Source organism: Lynx rufus, unplaced genomic scaffold (genome assembly GCF_022079265.1).
Source record: "Lynx rufus isolate CCGP_SWC_20201006 ecotype Redwood Valley unplaced genomic scaffold, mLynRuf1.p SCAF_2, whole genome shotgun sequence".
In the NCBI taxonomy this organism is placed as follows: Eukaryota; Metazoa; Chordata; class Mammalia; order Carnivora; family Felidae; genus Lynx; species Lynx rufus.
In genome coordinates, this window is record NW_025814834.1 from 188556915 (window position 1) to 188583337 (window position 26423).

General features: G+C 49.4%; 1 protein-coding gene across 1 annotated transcript in view; it reads right to left on the reverse strand.

Moving 5' to 3' along the window:
* Positions 1–26423, reverse strand: part of SZT2 (SZT2 subunit of KICSTOR complex) — a 51280-nt gene that overhangs the window by 23752 nt on the left and 1105 nt on the right. The window contains exons 2-26 of the mRNA XM_047083215.1: positions 17492–17617; positions 16774–16947; positions 16304–16474; positions 12314–12445; positions 11435–11576; positions 10932–11038; positions 7224–7434; positions 6822–6992; positions 6173–6407; positions 5853–5982; positions 4959–5101; positions 4573–4725; positions 4320–4434; positions 3888–4105; positions 3576–3791; positions 3115–3193; positions 2776–2870; positions 2157–2325; positions 1842–1956; positions 1614–1727; positions 1279–1449; positions 1018–1112; positions 647–770; positions 379–543; positions 85–289 (exon numbers count right to left, since the gene is read on the reverse strand). Coding sequence (XP_046939171.1) covers positions 85–289; positions 379–543; positions 647–770; positions 1018–1112; positions 1279–1449; positions 1614–1727; positions 1842–1956; positions 2157–2325; positions 2776–2870; positions 3115–3193; positions 3576–3791; positions 3888–4105; positions 4320–4434; positions 4573–4725; positions 4959–5101; positions 5853–5982; positions 6173–6407; positions 6822–6992; positions 7224–7434; positions 10932–11038; positions 11435–11576; positions 12314–12445; positions 16304–16474; positions 16774–16947; positions 17492–17617 — 3776 coding nt within the window. The remainder of the gene's footprint in view (positions 1–84; positions 290–378; positions 544–646; positions 771–1017; positions 1113–1278; positions 1450–1613; positions 1728–1841; positions 1957–2156; positions 2326–2775; positions 2871–3114; positions 3194–3575; positions 3792–3887; positions 4106–4319; positions 4435–4572; positions 4726–4958; positions 5102–5852; positions 5983–6172; positions 6408–6821; positions 6993–7223; positions 7435–10931; positions 11039–11434; positions 11577–12313; positions 12446–16303; positions 16475–16773; positions 16948–17491; positions 17618–26423) is intronic.

Consider the following 26423-nt stretch of genomic DNA (forward strand, 5'->3'; position numbering starts at 1 on the left):
TCAGCCTGTCTGTCCGTGCCCTGGACTATGGTCATGAGCCTTGGCTGGCAGCCACGGTTGGGGGAGGACCTTGAGGGTACTCACCGGAAGATGAGGTCTCGGGGTGCCTGAGGGGGCTGCAGGCCAACCATTTGCTCCTTCAGTGCTTCCAGGGCACAGCTATAGACGTAAACAGGACACCGGGTCCGGGGACCATCTGCACTCTCTGTCTGTGGAGCCTGACGCCCGGCGTAAGCCTGTAAGTCCCGACGGAAAGGTGGGCTTAGGTCTCCTGGAATCTGGGCAGTGTCTGTGGGAAGAGGGTCACATGGTCTCCAAGCCTTCTATTTGTTCCCAATCCTGCTCCTGCTTAACTGACTTCAGAGTCAGCCACCTTACCTCCAGCTGGAGTGACGCTGAGTGTGGGAACCTGGGCCTTTGTAGCCCTCACCCCAGTTCCTCCCAGGTCTTTCAGGCTGGGGGCCCCGCTCCCATCCCCAAACTTAGGCTTTGTCTCCTCTTGAGAGGGTCCCTCCAGGCCACAGGCAGCCAGATGTTGGACATCTGAAGACGAAAAGAGAGACATAAGTTAGAGCTGCCTGGTGGGCTGGTGAGGGAGAAGAGGGGTTTGTATCTGAGGCCAGTGATAAAGGCCATTGGGTGGTACCTGAGAAGGTAGCTGGGAGGAAAGTCAGAAACACATGCTGGGGAGTCACAAGCCTTGCATAGCAGCGCCACTGAGGGGAATGGGTAGAGATGAGAGGCTTGAGAGTCTCAGGAGGGCCTATAACCTTTAAGACAGAAAATCAGAACAATCTGTAAGGGACCGCCCAACCCCTGCTCCCTCCCTCCACCCTGGAGCGCAGTCTTAGGTATAGAGTGCAAGATGCAGGGCAAAGAGGAACTCAGTACCCTGTCACTGGCAGGAGGCATTCAGTATCCCCAGTGATAGAAAGCGGGGGTAGGGGGGGCACGAATATGTGGTAATAGAAGGAGGTCAGTGTGAAAAGGGGCTGAAGGAGACAAATCAGTGCTGACCAGGGGAGGAAGCGCTGAGTCTCCAGCGGCCTGGGCGCTGCTGACTGCTTGATCCTTTAGGATCCCGTGGCCCCCCATGGGAGACTCCTCCGGACCTACGATGGGGGTAGAGGTGGGTGGAAGAGGGCAGGGCCGGCAGAGAGGCAGGGCTCTGAGGTGAAGAGAGGGGGAGACCAAAACCCAAAGACAGAAGCCCCCCTGAGGGGTGGGGAAATGGGGCTGGGCCAGAGCGTGCTGTTTGGGAAAGAGGCAGGAGCTCACCTGGACCGTGGCAGGTCCGCCGCAGCACCTCACTCAAGAAGGTGGCCTGGTCAGCAGTGGTCAGTGGGATCTCCCGGTCACTCAGCTCCTGCCCCAGGCAGCTGTGCAGCAGGCACAGCACCATGTCGTTGGTAGGACAGGGCCCCTCGGCGAGAGGGACACCCTCTGGTTCTGCCCGACATACACTCCGCTCAGCACCAAGAGCCTCCTGCCGGCCAGCCCCCTGGCTCAGCCCTGACCATGGCAGCCCTCCTGCGGCCTCCAAGCCTCCTCCTGCCCCAATGCTCCCACACATGCTGACCCTCTACGTATGGGTAAGTACGAAGTTCACCCACCTCTGGAAAGCAGAAGGAAGAACATCTGGAGCTGCTGACACTGAGGCAACAGTCCCATTAGGTCAAAATGGAAAGGGATCTCGTGGACACAGGTATCTCCTCCCTGGTCCAATCCTAGGAGGCAGGGAAGGAGGACGATAGCCACAGTGAGACCCGGACTCCCCAGCTACGGTTGCCTTCTCCCCACACACTTTCCTGTTCCATCCCAGGAGCCCCTTCCCCACTGACCATTAGAGATCCTCGGCTCTGGGGGCAGGGGACTCCATTCCTTGCTCTGGCACAGCTGTATCAGGTATTCAAAGCTCAGCATGGAGCCTATGCAGGCAGCGTCCCGAGGGTGGAGCTAGGGGACAAACAGCAGAGGTCAGGGGTCAGCCTGTCCTAGCCCAGAGTACTCTGGTGTCCAGCTCTCAAGGAAGCCCACACAGTCACAGACATGCAGAACACAGAGATTCAGAGGGACCAGGAAGCCCACAGCTGTGGTACTCCAGAGGGACGGCAGCTAACCCGGTAAGGTGTGGGGGTGCTTCAGAGGTCACTCACAGCTCGAGGGATCTCAGAGTATGTCAGGTCCCGCAGGTGCTTCCAGCTCTCGGGGCCAGGCCCCACTCGCCCATACTGCGGCTCTACCCACACCTCGGTGACCAGGTTGAGCTCTGAGTCTCCTTCCAGGGCCTCCACCTCCACATCGTTGTCATCATCTGTCGAGAAGCTAAAGGAGGAGGAGCCCTGAGCCTGGCAGAGCGGAGAGTCCGATCCACAACCGAATGGCAGGGGGTCAGTTCACGGAAGGCACACAGGTTGAACACAACTTGCGCGTGGCCTCTCTGGGCCCGTGTCTGCCTGAGTGGCTCAGTTAAGCATCAGACTCTTGATTTTGGCTCAGGTCATGATCTCACAGTTTGTGAGATCGAGCCTCACATAGGGCTCTGCACTGACAGTGTGGAGCCTGCTTGGGATTCTCTCTCTCTCTCTCTCTCTCTCTCTCTCTCTCTGCCCCTCCCGCCTCCCCCCAAAAAACTTAAAACAAACAAACAAACAACAACAACAAACAGCACCCTTACCCCGACTCTCTTGCAGCCCGGAAGACAGAACTTCAGGGGTAGTAGGGAGAAGGGAGAATGTGGAGAGAGGCAGCTCTCTAGGCAGACCCGGGTCTCACCTGTCTTTGGTGGAGGTAGAGTGTGGGGGGAAGAGGATGTACTGGACAACACATGTGTGCCTCTCCTCGCCTGCAGCCTGCCCCAGGGGCTCATTCTGGGGGCAGAATGGGAGATCTTGGGTAAACCTCAGCCAAGCCAGAGACTTGGCCCAGCCCAGCTCTGGCCCCCAGAACTCTAGCCCCTTGCCACATTGTCCTGGGACTGGCCTCAGGCTCTGGGTCCTCTGACCACAGGGTCCCCATGAGGCACCGTTTCCAGCAGCCCCAATGCAGCTCAGAGGCAAGTGTCCCTCCAATGACAGACCTTGTTGGGGAGGTGTCACAAGGGACGGCACACACCTGAATTGGAAGCTCCAGGACCATGTTGATGATTCCTTCCCCACTGCAGGCAAAGTGGAACCCTTCTGACAGTCGGACTCTGAAGCCCCGTAAAGGTGGGGGCGGCGACAGGATGAGATGGGAGAGAGATGCTCAAAGTCCGTCCCCCCACCCCATGCCACTTCCATGCCCACCTCCCAGCAGCCATCCAGGCAGACCCGTGTGCTGACAGCCCTGCTCAGACTACTGGTGCCTCAGGTGCAACAGCTCTAGCTGCACAGGCCAAAGTGAACAGACCTGGGGGAGGGGCAGGGGAGGGCAGTGGCAGGCGCTGCTCTGCGCTAAATCCTGTGCAGAACAGCAGTGGCTCAGAGGCTTAGAGATGGGCGGGCTCTGACTCAGGCTTCCTGCCAGCGGCCACCCAGAGTCTATGCTTGCTCTCTCCCTGCCCTGAGCTGCCCGGCCAGGCTTGGGTAACATACTCAGTGAGGACAGAGAGGAGCTGCGCGATGGCGCTGAGTGGCAGTGCGGGGACCAAGCCCGATGGGATGCTCCAGAGCCAGCGCTGGTGGTAGAGGTAGCGGGACAGCGACGCTAGGCTAGAGGAGGCTGAGCGGCCTGACACCAACGGCAGTGGCCCTGGTGGCTCCAGCGTCAGTAAGAAGGGTGCCCGGTAGTCCAGGGGTAGCTTCTCATACCTGGACAATGGAGGCAATCGCTTGATCTCCGCTCATTCCCAGCTAAGCCCCAGCCCTCCCACGTGCCCTGGCCTGGGCCCCAGCCTTTACACCAACCTGATGAGTAGCTTGTCCAGGGGTTTATGCAGGACCACAAGGCAGGGCCGGTCAGACAGGGCCTGCTGCGGGCCCAGCATGGGGGGGGACTTGGAGGGAGAGCTGCCCCCACCAACACCCCCCAGCCCTTTTCGTTTGACCTTGGGTGTTGGCTCCTTGCTTTGCACCCGGTGGGGGAAACGCAGCCGCAGGATCTCTTCCCGCAAGCCCGACACAATCTGGGAAGAAATGTGATCAGATCCTCCTAACCCTGTCTCCTATAGATCTGGGAGAAGGGGTCCCCAGATAAAGTGATTCAGCCCTCTACTCCAAGCATTCCTTGGCCTGGGGGCTCCTTTCTCCACTGGCCCTGGCCTTGTGCAGTTTGTGGGGAAGGAGCTAGTCCACTCTACAGGGCTCCTAGGTCTGGGAGTCAGGTAGTGCCCAGCTTACCTTGTGCCGGGCCTGGGCTGGTGTGCCGATGGGAAAACCCAGACGAAGAACCATGCATGGGGCCTTGGAAATGATGCGGACCATGTAGAAGGAGGAGGGGGGCTGGTCTGGGGCACTAAGGAAAAATGGGGGTGAGTGAACAGCCCTAGACTGGGAGTAAGTGGGTTGAGAAGGAGGGGGGAGGTCTGGGGTCAGAGGAAGAGACATGGGATGCAGTGGAGGGGGAGGAGTGAGGGGACATCATTTTGCCCACCTGGAGAGCAGCTTCACATAGGAATAGCCCTCGACCAGCACGAAGCTGCTCCAGTCCCGGAGCAGAGAGGTCAGCGAGGAGTGAGAGATCCTGCACTGCACAGTGCTGTAGCGCCCATTGCTGCCGGGAGTGTGCAAGTGCTTGGGAATTGGTCTGGAAGACGGGTGCACAGAGGTCACATCTCACAGCCCCAAGCTTGGGGACAAAAAACAGATAGATTGCTACTTCTCTCTTGTGGGTGCTATCTGAGGATGTGGGGGTGGACGAGCAGGAAGACTAGGAAAGGAAAGGGTCATCGTTTTTCCTTGGCTAAGGTTGGTGAGGGCTCGTCTGCTGTTCCCCTTTCCCATCACCCCCTGTCCCCTCAGCCCGCGGAGGGTACCCACGTGTCGTGCTCCAGGATCAGTACTAGGCGATGCATGTGCAGCCATCGCTGCCACGAATTAGCATCCATGGACAGCACTGGCTTCCAGTAGGCAGCGAACTGGGCGTGGGATGAGTCAGATCCGCTGTGCTGCAGGGAGAGCACCTGGGGACAGGAAGGCCTGTCCTATAGAAGCACTTGTGGACAAAGAGGGCACAACCTCCAAACAGCGAACAGGACCACGGGGCCCAGGGGTCGGAGATGGCAGTGGTTTACAGCCAAAGGAACTTAGAGCCCAGCCTGAGACAGAAGCGAAAAACAGAGGCCTCTAATATGAAGGCCAGATTAGGATGAGCTCAGAAAAAGACCGTGTAGCCCTTTAGAGCTAAATCCAGGCAAAGGATGGAGCCTGCCACGTTTCCGTCACTGACTTAAGAGGAATGCCGCTAAATGATGGGAGGAACTCGGGATGAGGCCACCACACGCCAGCATAAACCCCCCCTCATGGCTCAAGGCTGACAACTGTGGGCTGAGTACGAAATAAGCACAGGACAAAGGAAGCTATGGTCTTCAGGAGGCGCACAGTTGAGGGTGGTTGGCACTGGTGGAAAATGGAGTTGCCAGAGAAAGCCAGAGTATGTCACATGGAGATGGGGCGAAGGGGCTCACAGTCAGCTGGGATGCCACCACCTACACGACACCCGTGGTCTGTCGAGGACAGCCTCTCTCTACAGACCCTTCTCTGCCAGGAACTTAGAAGGAGGGAGAATTGCTCTCAAGGATAAAGCTTAGAATTCTGGTCCAGGTGCCTCAGACACGAGGGAAGGAAAGAGAAGGTGGTTCTGGGCTCCAGAAGCTGTGCCAGTCCAACACGGGCGGGCATGAAGCAGGGATCCCGAGCATCAGGGCCACTCACCGGGGTGGTGGAGCCAGGAGGGATATAGAAGAGCGGCACCCCACTCTTGGTGCTGTCAGGAAGCGTGAAATGTTCTGGGACCGAAGAGAAGGACTGAAGGTGGGCTAGCATCTGGTCCGTCTGGTTAATGCTGCAGAACAAGGGCTGGCCCTGAGTCACATCTGACTGTGGCGGGTACGGAGGAAGGCAGCTCGGGGAGGCACCTGGGACCCTCGACACGAGCCTGGTCCTCAGGGGCACTCTCTCCAGCTCCCAGTTTCATACCTCTGTCCCTCCCACACAACAAACGGCATCGCTCACTGAGTGGTGACCTCACTCACCTCTGCAACGTGTTCCAGAACCGCCGGATAACATGGGTACGATATAGTGAGCGAATGGGTTGCCTTAGCGCACAGGACACATCATGCAGAATGTCATAGCCGCCTTCCATCGTCACTTCCACCCGTGTTCCTCGAGGGCCCTCCGGCTCCAGGGGCCAGGGCGCCACAGCCACGTACTCAATGCGCATGTTGTGTTTCCACAGCAGCACCAGCTTCACCTCCAGCTGAGACCCTCCTTCAGGGGAAGCAGGAGGCTACTCAGGGGAAGAAGGGACAGGACTCCAGCCTGGGACTGAGTTCTATCCGAAACCCCCACCTACCTCATGGAACTCTAGCCTGGCTAAAGGTTCCAAGCATGGTTTCAGAGATTTCAGGCCTAGGGCCTGCCAACTGCCACAAACAGAACTTTACAGGAGTGATCTGAAAACAGAGCCAAGTTCGGGACACCACACCAACCTCAGCTGACTTCTCTCTGGCAAAGGAGATGGAACTGGGAAGCTAAATGCTAAGAAGACTAACCCCTGAAGGCAGCTCAGAACCCATGTGTCTCAAATGACAAGCAGAATCTCATGTGTGATACCGAGGTGGCTTCTGCTTTGCCCAGCAGGTCTGACCCTTGTATGATGTGGCAGGACCTAGTGACCCTTACCTTTGGCCAGGGTGACTTCTCGAACACTGTAGCCCTCTCGAAGCCGTACAGACACGGTGCTGACCAGGTCGGCTGGCACCTCCTTCTCAGTGTGCTTCTTCCGGCGCAGAGCCAAGGCAGGGTTGCTGCTTGCGGAGACCAGGTGCTCGTTAAATAAGCGGTGCTGAGAGCCTAGAAGACCAGCAAGGATGTGCAAGAGGCAGGTGGTTCTCTGTGAGCCTACAGAGATCTAGGGGGAGGGGCTATGCTGAAATCCCGGGGAGAGAAGAGTGTCAGAACAGCCCGCCCCAGGCACGCGCTCAATCTCTCTAGGGACCAGAACTCTCAAACCATTCCCAAATCACCTCTGGGTCCGTGCTACACTCCCCTGCCAGCCCCCTCTTGCCCCAGTCTGATCCTCACCGCAGTAATACTCAGGGTTCAGGGCTTCCCCACTGCGCAGGAAGGAGTAGAGGAGAAATGCCCGGTGGTAGACAGTCAGACCCAGGCTGCCTGGTTCTGGCTCAGGACAAGTGGACAGGTAGGAACCAAACGTGGCCATTGCGATGAACTTCATCAATTCCACATTGGGCACGTGGCCAAAACTGCAGTCATAAGAGTAAACTCCTCCCACCTAGAGAAAATGAGGAATTAGAGGCACCAAAAGAGGCACCTGAGAAGGAAGTACAAAAAAGCAGAAGAGACTGGGCTGGGTGGCTGCGCCCATCTCCCAGATGACAGAGCGGGAAGAGGGTCAACATTCTCCCAGGAAAGACCACTGCTCTGCAACTTTCCTTCCCTGGGCTCCTGTCTGCAGCCCATTCCATCTGGCCATGCCCTTTTTCAGAACATCAAACACCAGACTGCACCACTCACTAAAGATTGTGAGAAACGGTTCATCGGCTTCCTGTCACCATCCGAGAGACGTCAGCGTCTCTAACAAAATGCTCCTCAAACCTTAGGGTACAAAACACCTGGGGAATCGCTTCTCGGCCTTTTGGCTAAGATCAAGTGCAAAACACCTGGGGATATTGTTAAAGTGCAGTAGGTCTGGGAAGGGCCTAAGATTTTCCATTCCTAACAAGCTCTGTGGTGATGCCAATGCTGCTGGTCCATGGGCCATATTTTGAACCCAAAGCCTGTAGATCAGAGATTGGCAAACTATACATAACCTGTGTGCCAAATCTAGCACATCAGCCATTTTTGTAAATAAAGTTTTATTGGAACACAGCCATTCCCATTCATCTTGTCTATGACTGCTTCGATACGGTAAGAGCAGAGCTGAGTAGCTGCCACAACCGTTTGGGCAGCAAAGCTTAAAATACTGACTAGCTGGCCCCTTCAGAAAATGATGACAGACTTATTCTAGAAGGTTCATTCAAATCCCTGGCCTCTCAGAGTTCCTGAACCCTCGTCTCCAGAAACTAACTCTATTCCACTCACTTGCCTGCTGGCTACATGCTGGCTCTTAGCTTCACTTGGAACCACTTCATTTTTGCAATTTCAGTTGCCACATCCTACTGATTACACACAATTTTATCTCTTTGGATTCCTTCCATCCTCCTTCTCCTGCTGCTCTTTGACCTCATTAAGACTGCCAGCCCTCAAACCTCTACTCTTTCCAAGTTTATCCCTGGCCCTCTTGACTTTACTCCTCTTCCCCCTTAAAAGCCCAACTAGGATCACAACCTCTATACCTGGGTCCCAAATGGAGAAAAGTGCAATGGTGTATAGGCTGACACCACATCAGAACATATGACACCCAACCCAGCAAGTCCTTCAGGGCTGTCCTCAATCCTGCTCTCCCAACTCTGGCCTCCCTCACAGTACTCACCCTTCCCTTTTCCTTCAGGGAGAGACCAGTGACCCTTAGCAGAATTATCTACATCTTCACTTCTATCCACTCCAAAAGAGTCCCTTGATCTACTTCTTGAGCCAACACCGTCCTGTCAATGTAGAGACTTTACTCCATCAGGTTTCCTTTTCTTTCCCTTATTTTCAAACCCTGCTTCCTCACGGTTCCTCAGAAACATGCTGGTATCTAGCTTAAAACAACAAAACAACAGGGGCGCCTGGGTGGCTCGGTCAGTTAAGCGTCCGACTTTGGCTCAGGTCATGATCTCACGGTTCATGAGTTCAAGCTCCGCACCGGGCTCTCTGCTGTCTGCACGGAGCCCACTTGGAATCCTCTGTCCTCCTCGCTCTCTGCCCCTTCCCCGCTCGTGCTCTTACTCATGTTCTCTCTCAAAGATAAATAAACATTTAAAAAAACAAAACCAAACAGAACAGAACCAAGCATCTGTCTCTTCCACCCTGCACTTCCCTCTGGCTACTGTTCTCGCTCTTGTTCCCCCACTTGATCTGAGCAGCCAAATTCCCTGTTAACACTCTTCCATCTACTGCAATCATTTCCCTGGCCACCTCTTCACTGAAATGACCTGAAAAAGATCCCCGTGACCTCTTAATCACCAAATCCAAAGGGTACTGTTCATTCCTCATTTTACATGATCTTTCTGCTGCCATCTCACACTGTTAACTACTTCTTTCCTCCCCAAACTCTGACTTCTTTGACATGAGAACCTCCTGGTTCTTGTCTGATTATTTCCCTTCATTCTTTGCTGGGTTCTCTTCTTACAAAAGACCTTTAAACACCGGTATTCCCCAAGGTTCTTCAGGGACCCTCTTCTCTTCTCAATCACCATCTGTAGGCTGACAAATTCTAACTCTCTCAACTAGTGCTGTCTCCTGAGTACCAGATCTGCATCTCCAACTGCTAACTGCTATGAATAGCAGCCATCTATTACATAATTATGCACTCTGCTGAGCACTTTAAATGCATTGTCGCACCCAGTGAAGTAGGCACCATTATAATCTCCACTTACAAATGAATCCGACCAAGAATCAAGTGATGTGCCCAATGTCACACAGCTAATAAGCAGAGGCAGGATTCAGGCCAAGTATGCCTAACCCCGAAGGTGATGCTTCCAACTGCTATCCCACGGATCCATAAGCGCCTCAAATGCAACATGCACAAGCCTGGGCTCATCATCTTGTCCTCACTCCACCCCAGCTGCTTCTCCTCGTTTGCTCTGCTGGCTACCCAGCCACCACTGGAGTCACAAACTTAGAGACATCTTTAACCTCTCTTTCTTGCTCACCCCTCACACCTTGCTAATCACAAGTCATGCTGACTCCACCTCTTCATTTTCTCAATTCTATCCCCTTGTCTCTTACCCTTTATCCCCCTAATTTAAGCCCTGCTCCTCTCTCACACTGACCACCACAATTAATAACCTCCCGGCCTCCACTCCGGATTTCACGCAACAGCAAGAGTGACATTTATAAAACATAAACCCAACTAGTGGCTTTCCTTATACTTACCCACGTCACCCACAGAGTTATGCTGAAATGCCGTAATACAGCAGAACCAGCTCTTCGTGTTCTGGCCAGTGCCTACCCTCCAGCCTTGTTTCCCAGAGTGCTTTGCCTCCCACCCTACAGTTCATCAATCCAAACTGGCTGTGGTTCACTGAAAATTCCTATTCCTTCCTTTGCTCAAGCTAGTTTTTGGGTTTTCTGATCCTTGCAATGAAAATGGTAATCACTCATCTAATGGGGGAGATGAGGCTGGAAATGGCTGTCAAAGTTCAAAACCTGCACTCTTTTTACTATAACATGCTGTTTCCCCACACCCTGAGGACAAAGATGAGAGTCCTCTCCCACCACTGCCATCTATCCTGTTCTTTTTTTTTTTAATTTTTTTTTTTAACGTTTATTTATTTTTGAGACAGAGAGAGACAGAGCATGAACGGGGGAGGGTCAGAGAGAGGGAGACACAGAATCCAAAACAGGCTCCAGGCTCCGAGCTGTCAGCACAGAACCCAATGCGGGGCTCGAACTCACGGACCACGAGATCGTGACCTGAGCCGAAGTTGGCAGCTCAACCGACTGAGCCACCCAGGTGCCCCCATCTATCCTGTTCTAGACAGGACACCTATTCCCCCCACCGACACACAAGCAACTACGTTATTGGCTTTATGTGGGAAATCATCCCCTGTAAGAAAGTAACCAGGCATATCCAACTTTGTGATATACCACACTTCCCTCTCATCCTTTCTAGAAAGTCCTCACCTGCACAAAGGAACAAGCCACGGTGCCACTGCGAAGCTGGTTCAGCAATGTCTCACAGACAGCAACATCAGGGACACTGGTCACCCCATCTGTGATCACGATGATACCTGGAGCAGGAAATATCAGACAGATCTGGGGACACTGACCAGATCAAAGCTACAGGGGGGCATCCAACTGATGGGGCCCTTCAGACCTCAGTGTCTACCGACTGATGTGTTTTATGATCCACATCCTTCCCTTTTCCCTTCCCTCCTGCTTCTGCCTCCTGAGTGCTGGACCCCAGTCTCCGAAGTGATGTCCTTGGAGCTCGACTCCCTCCCACTAGGGTCCTGGATGGTTGTCAGAGCTGGGGGTGCTTCAGAGAGATGCTCAAACACACACACAAGGAGACAGATCCTCTTCTCTGGGGCCCACTGATCCCCTGGAACCTGTATCTATACTGCTAATGCCCCCTTCCCGTACCCTCCTATTTCCCCAGCCCCACCAAAGGTCCTTCTACTGACCTGCACTAGAGTTTGAGGGGAGCAACTGCAGTGCCAAGATGCCCTGACGAATCATACTGACCAACCCAAGGTCAGCTGTCACCATGGAGACTCCCACCTTCCGGCCAGGGGGCTCCCCCGAGTCTGGGGACTGGTCTTCGGCCTGGCCCGAGTTACAGATGAGACAGAATGGGTCAGAGAGAATTACCGTCCCTCCCATCCACAGCAAAGCCAGAATTTACAGCCCAGCACTGCCCAGGCCTGACAGGCCTAATCCTGTGAGGACCTCAACCCCTTGCCATGCAGCCAAGTCCTGACTGTGCTTGCTCTCCTAGCATGTGCTCAGATGCTGACAAGGAGTTGGACACCAGATGAAGCACCAGATTACACTGGAGCAGGCTTCTCCACCTTTTATGGCCCCTTTCCCATCACGATTATGAAATATTTTATATATCAATCGAATTAAGTCTTCAGACATAGAGCACTCAATTTGCTTGGCTACTTCTAGGATATCCAAAGGAATGAGCCAAGTGCATTCTAGTGAGTTCAAGCAGCTTTATCCCTGACTGAACAAAATCGTAGCGATCAAAGCCACACACAATCACCTTCTCAGATCCACTGGGGGAGGAGATCTAGGACTGAAAAAGACACCAGCACACAGTCTTCACGTTTTCTCCCGGCAAGAATGTGTGTCTTGGGAATGTATCTGAGCCCTCCTCCTCCAGCAGGGAACCTGTTGCGTGCACTCACCAGCACTTCTAACCTTGGCTCACTCTGGCTCTTAGCCCCTTTCCCTGACCTCTCTTCCCTCTGTACTGGGGCTTGTCCTTCCTCTCTCCCCTCTGTCCCTTAAGAGCTCCTCTTTCTAAGTGGTCTCCACCCACTTTCTCTCCCACATACCTGACTCTGAGGGTCATACTGCTGCTGCAGCATGGTGGCCACCTTGTCCTCAAAGAGACAGAGCTGTTCATATACCTGCTGCAGGAACACCTCCCGCTGGGAAGGGTCCAAAAGGCAGCCCTGTACCAGCACCTGAGAAGCACAAGGGAAAGACCAAGACATGAAGGTCAGGGGGACACTGGAAAGTACTCTTCTGGTCTGCCTATGTATCTCCACAGCTCTCTCTAGGCGCTCCTGACTTCTCACGCAAGCAGGGTGACTAAATCCACAGCCAGTTCTTCTCGTGTCAGATCATCTACTCCACCGGGGACACCAGGCCGTTAGTTATCTTCATCTGGGTTCACGACCTTCCTCTGCTTACGGTCCTGCACACTGGGTTTCCCCAAGCTCCCACATGGGGGTGCCATAAGATCTTCCATCTTGGGTCAGCAGACAGCCCCACCTCAGCCTGGCAAAGCCTTTCTCATTCCGACTCATACATTTTTATTCTCGTTGATCTCGAAGCACTGCACACAGAGGCAGCTCTGGACCTTTTTTCTTTTAAGTACAACATCATCTTCCCTGTAAATGCTCCTTCCTTCCTTTTCCCCTCAGCAGGTAACTCCTACCCCCCCCCCTTCTTCATACAGAAAGGAAACCAGTCAGCAGGAACTCCCTGCTTGCCTTAACCCCAGGGGGGTACTACTCTCCAACCACCGAAAACACCCACAATATTTGCTCGAAGTTTGTATCTGTGTCCTTGTTCTTCTTTTGAAGCTCTGAAGAAACGATTCCTCATCCTCTTCTGTTTCCCAAAAGCTAATCTCTCCAACTAATCTTGGATCTCTTGCCTAATGCCTTCATTCTCTCTCCATGGGGTTCCTTTCCTCCTCCTTTCAACATAAATTAAGTGCCCCCATCCTAGAAATTTCATACAGGCCTGGTGGGCCCTGGGAACTCTCCTTTCAGACTCCTACAACCTTTTCACAGGCCCACTACTCCCCTACCCCTGCCCTCCTGCATGACAACTACTTCTTCACTCCCTATCCGGAACTGGGGAAATGGGTGGTCACAGCCGGGAGAGGGGGACTCTGTAAGTCCACAGGCCTAAGAGAAGAAAAACGGAATCAGAGGAATAGTAGGGACTGGGGTTATAAGGTGAGAAAGATGTTCACAGCTATATTGTTTAGATGTGAAAAGTGGGTCAGCCCAAGAATCCTACACTAGGGTTTGGCCAAATATATAATGATAAATTGTGATGAAATATCAAACCAAGCAGCAATTAAAAATCATATTTTCAAAGAATACTTAGTGACCAGGAAGAATGCCCATATTATAGATTTAAAAAGCAGGATGTAAAATTATGTGTCTGGAATCAGCCTGATAGTTTCTTCGCTTCTCTTTGGATGGTGGTGGTGAGGGAGGATAAACAAGTACTCAAAGGCAAGAAGGAAATTCCATAAAATGTTAATTGTAGTTATTTCTGTGTGGTGTATTATGGGTAAGCTTTGTTTTTCTTTATATTTTATGTATTTTTCAAGTTTCCTTCAATGGACATACACATTATAAAGGTGATTTAACTTGTTCTGCTTTTTATTTTTTTAAATGTCATTTGAGAGAGAGAGCACGCGCACGCACGCGCATGCGTGTGAGTGGGGGGAGTGGGGCAGAGGGAGAGAATCCCAAGCAGAGTGGGCTCCGTGCTGAGCTCAATCCCATGACCCTGGGATCATGACCTGAGCAAAATCAAGAGTTGGACACTCAACCAGCTGAGCCACCCAGGTGCCTCTTTTTTTGTTCTGTTTTAAGGAACAGTGGAATACATCTTGGGGAGCTTTAGAGATGGTGAGGAAGCTAGCCCAGAGCTGACAAGTGGCCCTGAGGGCTTATACTGAGTAAGCCTGCTCCTTCTCCATAGCTGTTGGCCTTGTTCAGGGCTCCCTTCCCCTCCTGTACTGCAATAATCTTCGGCCTGTTCTTCCCAATGCAGAATTTGCCCCCCAGTCCGTCTTCCTTCCTGGCTACAAACAAGCCTGATCTTCCCAGTGTACAAATCTGATCTCATAACTGTCCACTTAAAAACCTTCCATTTTTAACAGTTTGAATAACAATGAACAGTTTTAATAGCTAACTTTTCCGTGTTTTCTATGGGGCAGGCACTGTTCTAAATGCTTGATATATATGAACTCAGTCACCACATAGTATCGGTACTGTTAATCTTCCCATTTTGAAGAAAAGACAGATGTACAGAGAGGTTAAGTTATTTGCATAAGGGCACACAGCAAGCAAATACAGGGGGTGTGAATCTAGATCCAGCGCTTGTCATCATCACCACACTAAACTCTCCTATAGTTCTTAGCCATGACATTCAGGGTCTCTCATAATTCTGCCTCTACTTGTCTCTCATCTCCTCTTTACCACCACTCCCCACCTCCACATTCAAATACTACTGTGTCAAACAGAATAATGTGTAGTCCCCTAGAGCACCTGTGACCAAGAGCACAATCTCACAGCTCTGCAGCTTTGCTTTTGCTGGCCCCTCTGTCTGGAAAGCCCACTCCCCTTCTTTGAAGGGCTAACCTCAATCCTTCCTTCAACACTCAGTTCAAATGCCTCTCTGTCCAAAAGTCTTCCCTGGGCTTGGCTGGCTGCTCCCTCTTGGTGCTCCCACGGCATTCGAGCCATTACTTAACTAGTGTCTTTATCACTTTCGACCGAAATTACCTCCTTCAATATCTGTCTCCCCTACTAAAATCTCAAGTCCTCCCATCAGGACAGGGACAGTGCCTGATTCATCTGTGACTGCAGGACCTAGCCCAGGCCTCGCATAGATCAGGCTTCAGTAAGCGTTTGCCGAAATGAACCAAGTGTGGAGTGATTACCTAACACTCATGCTTTCCCAGTCTTGGCCATCAGTGCCTGAGAAGCCCGGCCTCTGTCTGGGGATGCAGGCCAGAAGCAACAGTCCTAACAGCTGTGCTAGGAGAGCACTTTAATCCACAGCAGTGGGCTGGGATCCAGACACGCACCCACTGCCTTGTAGATCTCGGGTCCTCGGGAGCTGTTCCTTGCATCCTTATCTCAAAGCGAGTTTGACAGCCAAGGTGACAACATGGCCATTAGGGGCAGTTTCAGGGTAAGCCCCTAACAGTGAGTTGAAGGTGGTTAAGAGCAGATGAGGGGAAACTGGGCCACTGCTTATCTAAGCCAAAAACAGATATTCCAGTAACAGACCTGGCCATTCTCCAAAAGGAGTGTCTTGTGATGGCCTGTTTGGGTGTTGGATAAGGCTCGTAATTATCTGTATGGTCAGCATAACACCCGGCACTTCACAGGGCCCTCAGGGAAGATGACCCTCCTCTGTCCTTGGAAGAAATTATGGTTCTGGGCATTTGTTATATTTCAAAATCATAAAATTATTCTAAAAGATCATCTCCTAGAGGTAGTGCCAGGAGTCAGGATATAAGCAAACCCTCTAATCAAATTAAAAGGGGGGTGGTAGTGGCAGCATGAAACAGACATCCAGTGGCCAGAACCACAGCCTTGCAGAAGGAGTGGGAGAGGCATTTGTCCAATCAAGGCCAACGGACCTAAAGCCCGTGAGAAGACTCTTTTTAAAAAAAAAATTTTTTTTAACGTTTATTTATTTTTGAGACAGAGAGAGACAGAGCATGAACGGGGGAGGGTCAGAGAGAGAGGGAGACACAGAACCGGAAGCAGGCTCCAGGCTCTGAGCCATCAGCCCAGAGCCCGATGCGGGGCTCGAACTCACAGACCACGAGATCGTGACCTGAGCTGAAGTCGGCGCTTAACCGACTAGGCCACCCAGGCGCCCCGAGAAGGCTCTTTAAGAGCTGAGGAATGGATCCTTCTCAAGAGGAGACAGACTCAGAGACGATTGGTAAACAGGTTGGGACTTTGAAAATAGACAATGAGACAGAATAAGGACTTAGTCAATGGACTACCAGAAATGAGGTCTGAGGGTACAAACTTGGAGAAAGGATGGGATACCTGGTGGGCCTGCAGGCCAATGATTGAGGAGTAGGCCTGGATAGTTATGTAGATCTCAGGCTGGAAGTCGATGCAAGATCCGGGCACTCGGAAGGGTCGAAGCAGCCCGCCTAGGCAGCGGGAGAGCGCATGGAAAACTTCATCAAACAAGATCTCCCCTGTGGAATCATCCTGAGGGCAATGCAGAGAAAGATCTCTCGAATGTGAGCAAAAGCAGCCCTGAGCAGAGGGCAGAAACAAGCAGCTTCCGTGGGTCAGTGGAACTCCCATCTTAAAGGTGGTCACACCCCCAAATACAGTGCCACGTGTGGAATGGGACGTCTTTAAACACTGACCATTTAAAAGCCTGTTTCCTTTCCACGATGGTAGACTGGGATCACTTTTCACATCTCTGAGGCCTCTCCCTCTCCTCCTCACCCCCTACTCCATCCCTTATTCCTTCTTCCCACTGTCTCCCTCTAGTCCCTTACCACAATGCCAGTAGACGGGCTAAGGTCGAGCTCAATGACAAATCGGTACTGCCAAGCCAGGAAGGTAACCCGGGTAGAAGGTACAAGGAGGAATGGCCTTGGGATGACTGGTTCATCTGGCTGCCACCCAGGGGGCAGGACGCTGAGGACTTCCAACTCCTGCTCAGACTGGAGCTGATAATTAGGACAGAGAGAAAAGGAAAGGGTCAGGGAAGAGTCACCCCTTTATTTCCTGGACCTGAACTTCTTCTTCTTCTTCCTTTTTTAAAAAAAATTTTTAAAATGTTTATTTTTGAGAGAGAGAGAGAGAGTGTGTGTGTGTGTGTGTGCACCAGAAGGGCAGAGAGAGGGAGACACAGAATCCGAAGCAGGCTCCGGGCTCTGAGCTGTCAGCACAGAGCCCGACATGGGACTCAAACTCATGAACTGTGAGATCATGACCTGAGCCGACTGAGCTACCCAGGCGCCCCGTCCAGGACCTGAACTCTTGTATCCAAAATGGCAAACCACTGGTTCTATCTCCTGCAACCCAACTATATACTCTTCCTATTTGGAAAATTAAAATTTCCTGGGTGGAATCATCTTCTGGGAAAAGTCACTTGCCCCTTCTAGAATGAGACCTCTTAGAGTTCGTCTCCCATCCTATTTCTAGGACCCCCTTAAAAAAACAGATCCTTCTGAGCCAGCCCCTCCCATCCTGTAGGTTTCTGGGCCTCACCAGCATCTCCTGAGGTGTAGCCTGCACAGTTTGATGCAGGTGATTGAGGAACCAAGCCAGGCGGACATTTCGGGAGATTCGATAATCTTTTTTCATCAACAGGAACACCTGCCCAGCTTCTTCCACCTGGAGACAAAGAGACATTAGAAATAATCTAGAAAAATTCACTGAGTTCCTGGTATACATAGATCGCTGTGCAAGTGACTTGTCCAACGAGTTCACAACACGTAAGGGAGAGGCAAGGCAGCAGAGGAGAAAAATTAGCTCCCCCCCTCAGGGCAACGTGTTCCCAAGGACTCAGTTCTCTGGTCCCATTCCCCTTATGTGGACTTCTGTGTTGACCAAGTGCCCTTTTAACATTATTGAATGTGTAGGTGTTTTTCCTATAAGCTATAAGCTTGTTAAGGGTGGGGATTGTGTCTTGCTCTATGTGTGTCCCTATGCTTGGCAAATTGCTGACAACAAAGATACTCAGTAATGCCGGACACTTCCTCCTAATAAGCCTTGACGACAGCGGCCCCTAAAGGACTCTTCACTGGGTGACTAGCAAGCCCGCTGAATGCCTCAAAATTAAACTCCTGTGGGTCACCACCCACATTTTCCCCACCCTCCACACTTCTCAGTGGTCAGTGCTCCAGCTCCTTCCCACCACTGCCTCAGAGGCAGCTGGCTCCGCGGTGTCCTGACAGGCATCAGTTCCCTTACCCATGTCCTTGTCCTTCCACTCATGAGCCGAATCTTGGCTTGGGATGAATTCGACGCTCTCCCTCATCCACACATATACCATGCCAGTGGCACTCTGACAGAGAGAAACCTGTCACTTTGCCAGGGGCACCAGTTCCAGCAGGACTTTACCTATCCCTTCACTTCTCCCTGGTGAGCAACCTCTCCCATCCCCTTCAGAACTTTTTCCCATCTCTCAGCCCCTGGGGGCCTGGCAGATAAACTCACCCACTGTTTCACAGAGAAAATAAGGGTCCACTGCCCTGAACTCCCCCAACATTTTTTCCTGACCAATCTTTACCTGAAATTCCTTTATTCCCTTACTCTAGCCTCCGATGAAAAGATGACTCTCCTTCTGGCTTAGACAAATTGCAAATTTCTCCCCCTGGGTCCCTGGCCGGTGAGGGGAAGGGCCAGGCGGCGAGGACTGAAGAGGGTAGTAGAAATAAACAGAAGCCAATAACTGTTAAGAAATGTGGTACTGAAAGGAAGTGAAGGTTTCTTCCCCCCGAATGGGGAAATTTGAAGAAATAGAAAAAGCCCTGGAAAAGCAATAATGAAGGATGGTTGATGGCAGAGAGGAGTGTGGAAAGCAGACACAATGACTAAAGATGAAGAAAGCCATTCTTCTTCAGGACAGAAGGCCTGCTTCAAAAGACACAAAACAGGGGCACCTCGTGGCTCAGTTGGTTAAGCATCTGACTCTCGATTTCAGCTCAGGGTCACAGAGCCTGCTTAAGATCTTCTCTCTCCCTCTTCCTCTGCCCCTCTCCCCTGCTCATGCTTGCTCTTGCTCTCTCTCTCTCAAAAAAAAACCAAAAAACAAAAAAAAGACACAGAAACAGGTACTGGGAAATGGCATAGGTGGAAGCAGGCAGGAAACTCCCATTTCTTGAGCACCTGTAATATATTCAACAGTCCCCTGGAGACGCTAAGTGCAAGAACTTCAGTTTCAGACGGCCTGGTGTGAATCCCAATTTGGCCTCTTTTTAGCCTGTGAGATTGGGGAAAAGGTACTTCATTAACCTCCTTAAGACTCAGTGCCCTCATTTGTAAAATGGATATAATCCTAATACCGATCTAACAGCGTTGTTAAGGGGGCTAAGCGAAATCAGGTATAGGAAGTGCTCAGCACAATGCCTGGCGCTCAGAAAGAATATTATAAAAGTGAACTATCACCAGGTTATTACCGGGCATAATAGAAGGCTCTTCACACTCGTACACTCAATCAGGCTTCACATAAAGCACTTAACAGAAACAAACGGAGGTCCAAAAAAGTGAAATGATTTAACACAATTAGTAGGTGCAGGGTCAGAAGTCAGACCCAGGCCTCATGAGCTGCAAAGCCCAACTACTGAAGAGTGACAAGAGGATAAAACTGGGGGTTTAAGAACAGAAAAGATTTGAAGTGGTCCCGAGAAGGAACACGATGGGTCTCTACAAGCATAAAGGATGCTCCGCCATAATCAGAAAAACAAAAAGACAATTGAAATATCGATATAGGATTCAATATTATTTTGTGTTACGTCTCTATACTACCTAAAATCACACTATTCTCTATTATGCTGCTTCTGTACGCCAGGCTAAGGTAGGTGTTGGCCAAGGATTTTTCCCAAGAGTTGGAGCAAGCTACTGAACTTTTTTTTTCACAGAGCTATAATATTTTATCTGCATTAAAAAAAAAAAAATTCCCTCTGGCTACCACGTGATTCAGAAAGATCCCCTGACAACCAGGGGAGATGGCAGTGGCCTAGACCGGAGCTACTCATAGTAGCCATTCTGTGAACTGTTTGAGACTGGTCTCCGATGAGACAGCACTTGTGCCAGAATGTAAAGCCAGTACTGCCTTTCATTGACAAAGCCTGGTTTTACACACACACATGCGCGCGCGCACACACACACACACACACTCAGCTAACGCAACCTTCAAGACAAGTGAGCTTAGCTGCCATTTTAAGGACCCTTTAGAATAAGACAACAATCTGATTAATTGGAAGCAGTGGGGAGGAAGGAACAAAACTGTATCAAGGACGACTAAGATAGCCCTGGAAACCGGTAAATTGCAGAATGATTTCCAAGTTAGTGAGAAAAATCAGATACAGGTATTTACCATCATTTCTAACCACCATTCCCCTCAAAAGGTCCCTTAAGATTGTACACCCTTATCACCAAGATGCTAGAAACAGCAAAGGGTCTACCGGCCAAGAAGGAATGTGCAGCAGTCACTTGCCCTCTGCTTGACCTTGGTCTCGGGATGGGATGCTCTCCTAAACCAGTCAAGCTCTCCCTCAGGACTGGCTGAACTGGTGTGGGTGTGAGATTGATGCCCACTCTTGTCTAACTGATGGTGCTGGATCCCTGCCAAGGCTCTTATCTAGGAAAGGATGGGCTGGGGCCGGGAGTACTATCAGAATAGGAAGGATACCTGCATTCAGCAGTCCTTTGTTTATCATTCTATCTTCAGAGCCTACAGCAGTGCCTGGCACATCAGATGCTCCATACAATTTGCTGAATAAGTGAATTTGCCATATGTTCTAAGCAAAGCAAAGTTGATGTTTAAAACTAATAATCAGTACAACTCTTTTTCTCTACAACTCTTCTCAAGGTGACATAATCTTAACACTAATCTCAGTACTATATTCCTCTGGTTCTTCTTTGGTAGTTAGTAAAGACTTGTTTTCCCCCAAATGCCAGCCTGTTTCAGCTATGCAAGAAAACACCATAGGAAGGAATCTGGGCCCATACTGAGCTGGGTTAAACAGAGGAGAACACACATCCATGGGTCAGCACCATAAGAACAATTGGGAACACTTGGTCGCTCCACCTTCTAGGTCTAAAATGTTGGTGATTCTGGGTTTCATGAATGAATCTATGATCCCCTGCACTATGTTAGGCATGACAGGTTTCACTTCTGTCGCACAGTCACAAAGCAGTTTAGAATTCTTCATGGCACCCACCAGTTTATAATGAAGAATTTGTGTACTTTGTAAATTTTGTTTCCCCTGCAAGTCTAGAAGCTCTAAGGAGGTAGAAGCTTTTGTCTATATGTTGTCCTTTGCTCTATCCCTAGCAACCAGCACAATGCCAAGACGTACTAGGTGTTCAAATATCTGTTGACCGAATGTGTGAGGGAAATGGCTCTCACAAGCTATGTTTCTTCTGTTTTTTTTTTTTTTTTAATTTTTTTTTTCAACGTTTATTTATTTTTGGGACAGAGAGAGACAGAACATGAACGGGGGAGGGGCAGAGAGAGAGAGGGAGACACAGAATCGGAAACAGGCTCCAGGCTCTGAGCCATCAGCCCAGAGCCTGACGCGGGGCTCGAACTCACGGACCGTGAGATCGTGACCTGGCTGAAGTCGGACGCTTAACCGACTGCGCCACCCAGGCGCCCCTGTTTCTTCTGTTTTGAGCTATGTTCTGAATTTCTTACCACTGATTCCCAACTTTTCACTTTTAGCAACGTCTGCTCTGTGTTGTCCAAGAGATCCCATCCTTCCTCATCCACTTTATAGAAAAACGAGCCTATTTTATGTCTGGGTTTTTCTTTTGCTTCCACCAAAGTTGTTTTTTTACCAGGTTTTCACTACTATTTTCTTTTCAAATATTATTTCTTTTTTACAGTTCTTGGAATCTGGGGAAGGGCTGTGGGTGTGAGTTCTAATCGATTTGTTTTGAAAGAAAGTGTGATTTGATAGCTGAGCCTCTGGTCTTGAACTTTATTTTCCTCCTCCATAAAACACTACCATGTATCCCAATGGCGTGTGAAAGTATAAATGCGTGCATTAGTGTAACAAGTGAAAACAAGCAATTCATTGATCAGTTGCTGCTTTGTGTCTGGAAAGAGTCCCGCATAGCCATTCACTTCAGCTCTTTTGCTCATCCCCATTTACCTGGCATAGCTGGACATTTCCTCACACTAAGCCAGAATCTGTCTTCTTGATATAATCTTGACCCATTCTTGAGATCTGTTCTCTTGAAAACATCTAACCCATTTCTGGTTTTACCCCTGGATAAAACCCAAAGGAAAGTCTGACCCTCTGCCAAAGGATAATCTATCAAACATCTGATGGCAGCCCTGAGTCTCTGTTTCTCTGTAATAAACATCTCCTGAGTTCTTCAGGTAAATCTTAAAGAGCATTGTTTCAAGTTTCCCCACTATATCTTAGATCATATGCCTATGAACTCTGGCTGGTCTGTTTTTCAACTCAAAATGTGGGGGCTAGGATGGAACACAATACCCAGGTGAGGTCACAGATTCAGAGTCTCCTAAGTCCGACTGACTTTACCATACTGTTGGCGCAGGGAACCTCCATAACTTTTTCACTTGTGTTGCTGTTAAGACACATCCTCTGTTCTGTCCTCATGCAGCTGGCTTTTTGGGACACATCCAATTATTCAATTAGTCCTGTTATATTGGATAAATTCAGTCTATTATTCTATTGTGAAACATAGAGTGCTGTTTTGTCTTTTAGCAAATCTCTGTCCAGCTTAATTTCCCTGCTAATTTCATCAGGATGCCATCAAGTCCTCATTCCTGTCCAAAGAGGACAAAGACAAGGTGAGTGTGCATTCATTGATCGGTCAACAAATTTATGGAGGGCCAGCTACATGCTAGCACCAGGCTAGGTCCTAAGGATACCACGAAAAGCAAAAACTGGCATTCTCTGCTCTCGTAACATTTACCCTGTAATGGAGAAAAAATTAATCAAATAATCATTCTACTAACTATATGATTACAAACTGAGTAAGTGTGCCAAAGGAAAAGAAAGTGGTTCTATGGCAGCATATAACAAAGTAACCTGACCCAAGCTAGGATCTTAGGAGAAAGTGACACTGAAGGTTGAGTGGGGTTTGCTAAGTGAAGAGGAAAAGGGGAGATAAAGTGGATGGAAGACACAGATGGGTGCTGTGCTATTAGTAAACATTCTTTAGATTATTAGTAGACGGCTTGATTTCACTACAGTATAGCTTCCATTTCTCCACCTTGTCTTGGAAGTTATTTTGAATGACAGGGGTGCTGGGTGGCTCAGTCGGTTGAGCGACTGACGCTTGGTTTTGACTCAGGTCCTGATCCCAGGACTGTGGGATCAAGCCCCTGTGTCAGGCTCCTGCTGAGTGTGGAGCCTGCTTGGAACTCACTCTCACTCTCTCTCTCTCTCTCTCTCTCTGCCCCTCCTCTGCTTGTGCTCACACATGCTCTCTCAAACTAAAACAAACAAATGAAAGTTATTTTGAATGATGGACTGTCCGAGGCCAAGTGAAGCTTACGTAGTTAGTTCATCAACCAGTTCTTACAGAATCCACTCTCTTGAAACCAGGAACATTGGCCCAACTTAATCTTTCTCACATTTCTCCCTCAAACATGACCCTTCGAAGTCAACAGCAACATGTTCAAACCATCATCTGGAAGTTTGCCTCACATTCAAGATGTAATTGATCAGAACCAGAAAACATAAGAATTAATTTAAGCAGCTAAAATAGTATTTTTCAAAGTGTGATCCAAGGACCAGGTGCATGAGAGTGGTGAGGTGCTTTTTAAGATACAGACTCCTGGGCCCCAGCCAAACCAACTGAATTTGAGTTGACAGGACTCAGGAATCTAAATTTAACAAGCTCCCCAAGTGATTCTTCCGCTTTGACAAACCCTGAATTAGCTGTATTCTCTCGGTATCCACACTCACATGGAGCTTCAATGCCCTAATATGTAATCTCCCTGAGTCTGAAATGCATTACTCTTGGGACTAATCTGGCAAAGAGAAAGCAGGGTTTCAGAGTCAGAGACCTGGATTGAAATCTGGTTCTACTACTTGCTATCTATGTGAGCTTGAACAAGTTACTTAATTTTTTCCAGGACTCAGCTTCTTCATTGATAACATGTGGGTAAGAATACCTACTTCATAAGGATGTTGCTGCAATTAAACATGAGAATGAGAACAATGGTAGAGGAAGCCTATCATTCTCTGGAACATTTATTGAGGCCTACATACCATTTACAAGATGAATAATACATTATTAGGCACTGTACTGCATACCATATATATCAGGACGACGGAAACATCGCCCATCTCAATTTGGTTTTTGTTTGTTCTTTGCACCTGTCCCTTTGTGGTTAAGGTATAAATAATTTTTGAAGCCTTTTCCAACCATGATGCTGTTTTCTAACAGAATCCCATGAGGAGCGCCTGGATGGCTCAGTCGGTTGCATCCGACTCTTGACACTGGCTCAGGTCATGATTCCAGGGTCGTGGGATTCTCTCTGCCTCTCTCTGCCTCTCTTCCCCGCTCACGTGCGCTCATGCTAATAAAAAAAAAAAAAAAAATTAAAAATAAAGAATCCCATGAAGTAATGTAGACATTTTCTCCCTTGAACTGTCTGAAGGCTCCTTACCACTGGACTTATGCCACGTAAGTCCTGAACCTCTAGCATGGACTCAGCCTGAATCTTCTTCTCATCTCTTACTCATCTCTTGCCAATTTAGAGGACCTAGAGGGATCAAACGTTGGTTCTGTTGCTGCTTATTAATACAAGGCCTTGGTGAAGTTACTGTGCCTTAGTTTCCTCATCTGTGCCATCAGGAAAATAATAGTGCCTATTTTGTGGAGATTTTACAAGGATTAGGTGATACTTAGTAAGCACTCTGGAAGTGTTAGCTGTTCTCATTGTCACATTGCACCCACACTAGCAGCTGCTGCTTCTGTTCTCTGAGGGCTCTACGCTCCTTCTCACGTCAGGATTTTCACTATTGCCTCTGCCTGTGATGCACTCTGCCTCTTCTTGTGGCCAACTTCTACTTGGTCTTCAGGCTGAAGTGTCATTTCTCTGAGAAGGCATCCCAAACCACCCCCGCCCCACACACTTCTTAACAAAGTCGGTTAAGAACCTCTTTTAAACACTCATTCATTCTGTAGTTTTCCTTTGCAGCCCTTATTATAATTCAATGTTTGTTTACTCTATTAAAATAGAGGACATGTCTGCCTCACACTGCTCGGTATCCACACTGATACTTAGCACGATTCTGAATCCACAGCACTCATAAAAATATTTTAAATATTTGATGAATGAATGATTTCTTAAATCTGACTATGCCCAATTTTCTCTCTTCGGATTGTAACAACCTCTCAAAGTCAGTGACTTTTCTGCCCAGGGGCAAACTTCACTCCCTTTACTTTCTGAGATAAAATTTTCAGAAATGCAAATCAAGAACTTAACAGATGCTTCACTTTTGGCTGAATGAGACTCCCACAAGTATGTGTCTTGACTCCAAGCTCCTATAGATCTGTACTGATCAATATGGTAGCCACTACCAAATGGGGCTACTGAGAACCTGAAATGTTGTGAGTCCAAAAGTCCAAAATGAGATGTGCTAGAAGTGCAAAACACACACTGGATTTTTAAAGATTTGGTACAAAAAAGAATGGTAAGTAGCTCATAGTTTTTAATACTTATTACCTGTTGAAATAGTATCTTGCAAATATATATAAATAAAATACATTATTAAAATTGATTTCTTCTGTTTCTTTTTACCATTTTAAATGTGTCTACTAGAAAATTTGCATACATGGCTTGTATTAGATTTCTATTGGACAGTGCTGTTTTACACCACCTGCCTGAAAGGTATGTCGTATTTTGCTACAACATCCCATTTCCTCTCATCTTTGCTGCTGTTGTTTTGTAAATGTTTATTTATTTTTGAGAGAGAGAGAGAGAGAGAGACCAGAGAGACAGAGAGAGCAGGGGAGGGGCAGAGAGAGAGGGAGGCACAGAATCTGAAGCAGGCTCCAGGCTCTGAGCCGTCAGCACAGAGCTGGAGGCAGGGCTTGAACTCGTGAACTGAAAGATCATGACCTGAGCTAAGTTGAATGCTTAACCGTTACCTACGGAGCCACCCAGGTGCCCCCATTTCCTCTCATCTTAATTCTTACGGAGTACTCCAAATTCTTTCATAGTCTTTCTCAGTATTGACATTTCAGATGCATGGCTTCTTTGTGAACATGTCTGATTCTTTAAAATAGGGTAGAGTTTCCTACTTAATCTTGGGTTTCATAACACCAAATTCCAACAAACTGGAGACTTACCATCCTGTGGCTATTTTATTATTTATACTATAATCGCTATGGTTAACAACACAAGATCTGGGGCCAGGCCACCTGTTTTGGGAGTCCTGGCTCCCCTACTTACTAGCTGTGTAACTATGCTGCAAGGATC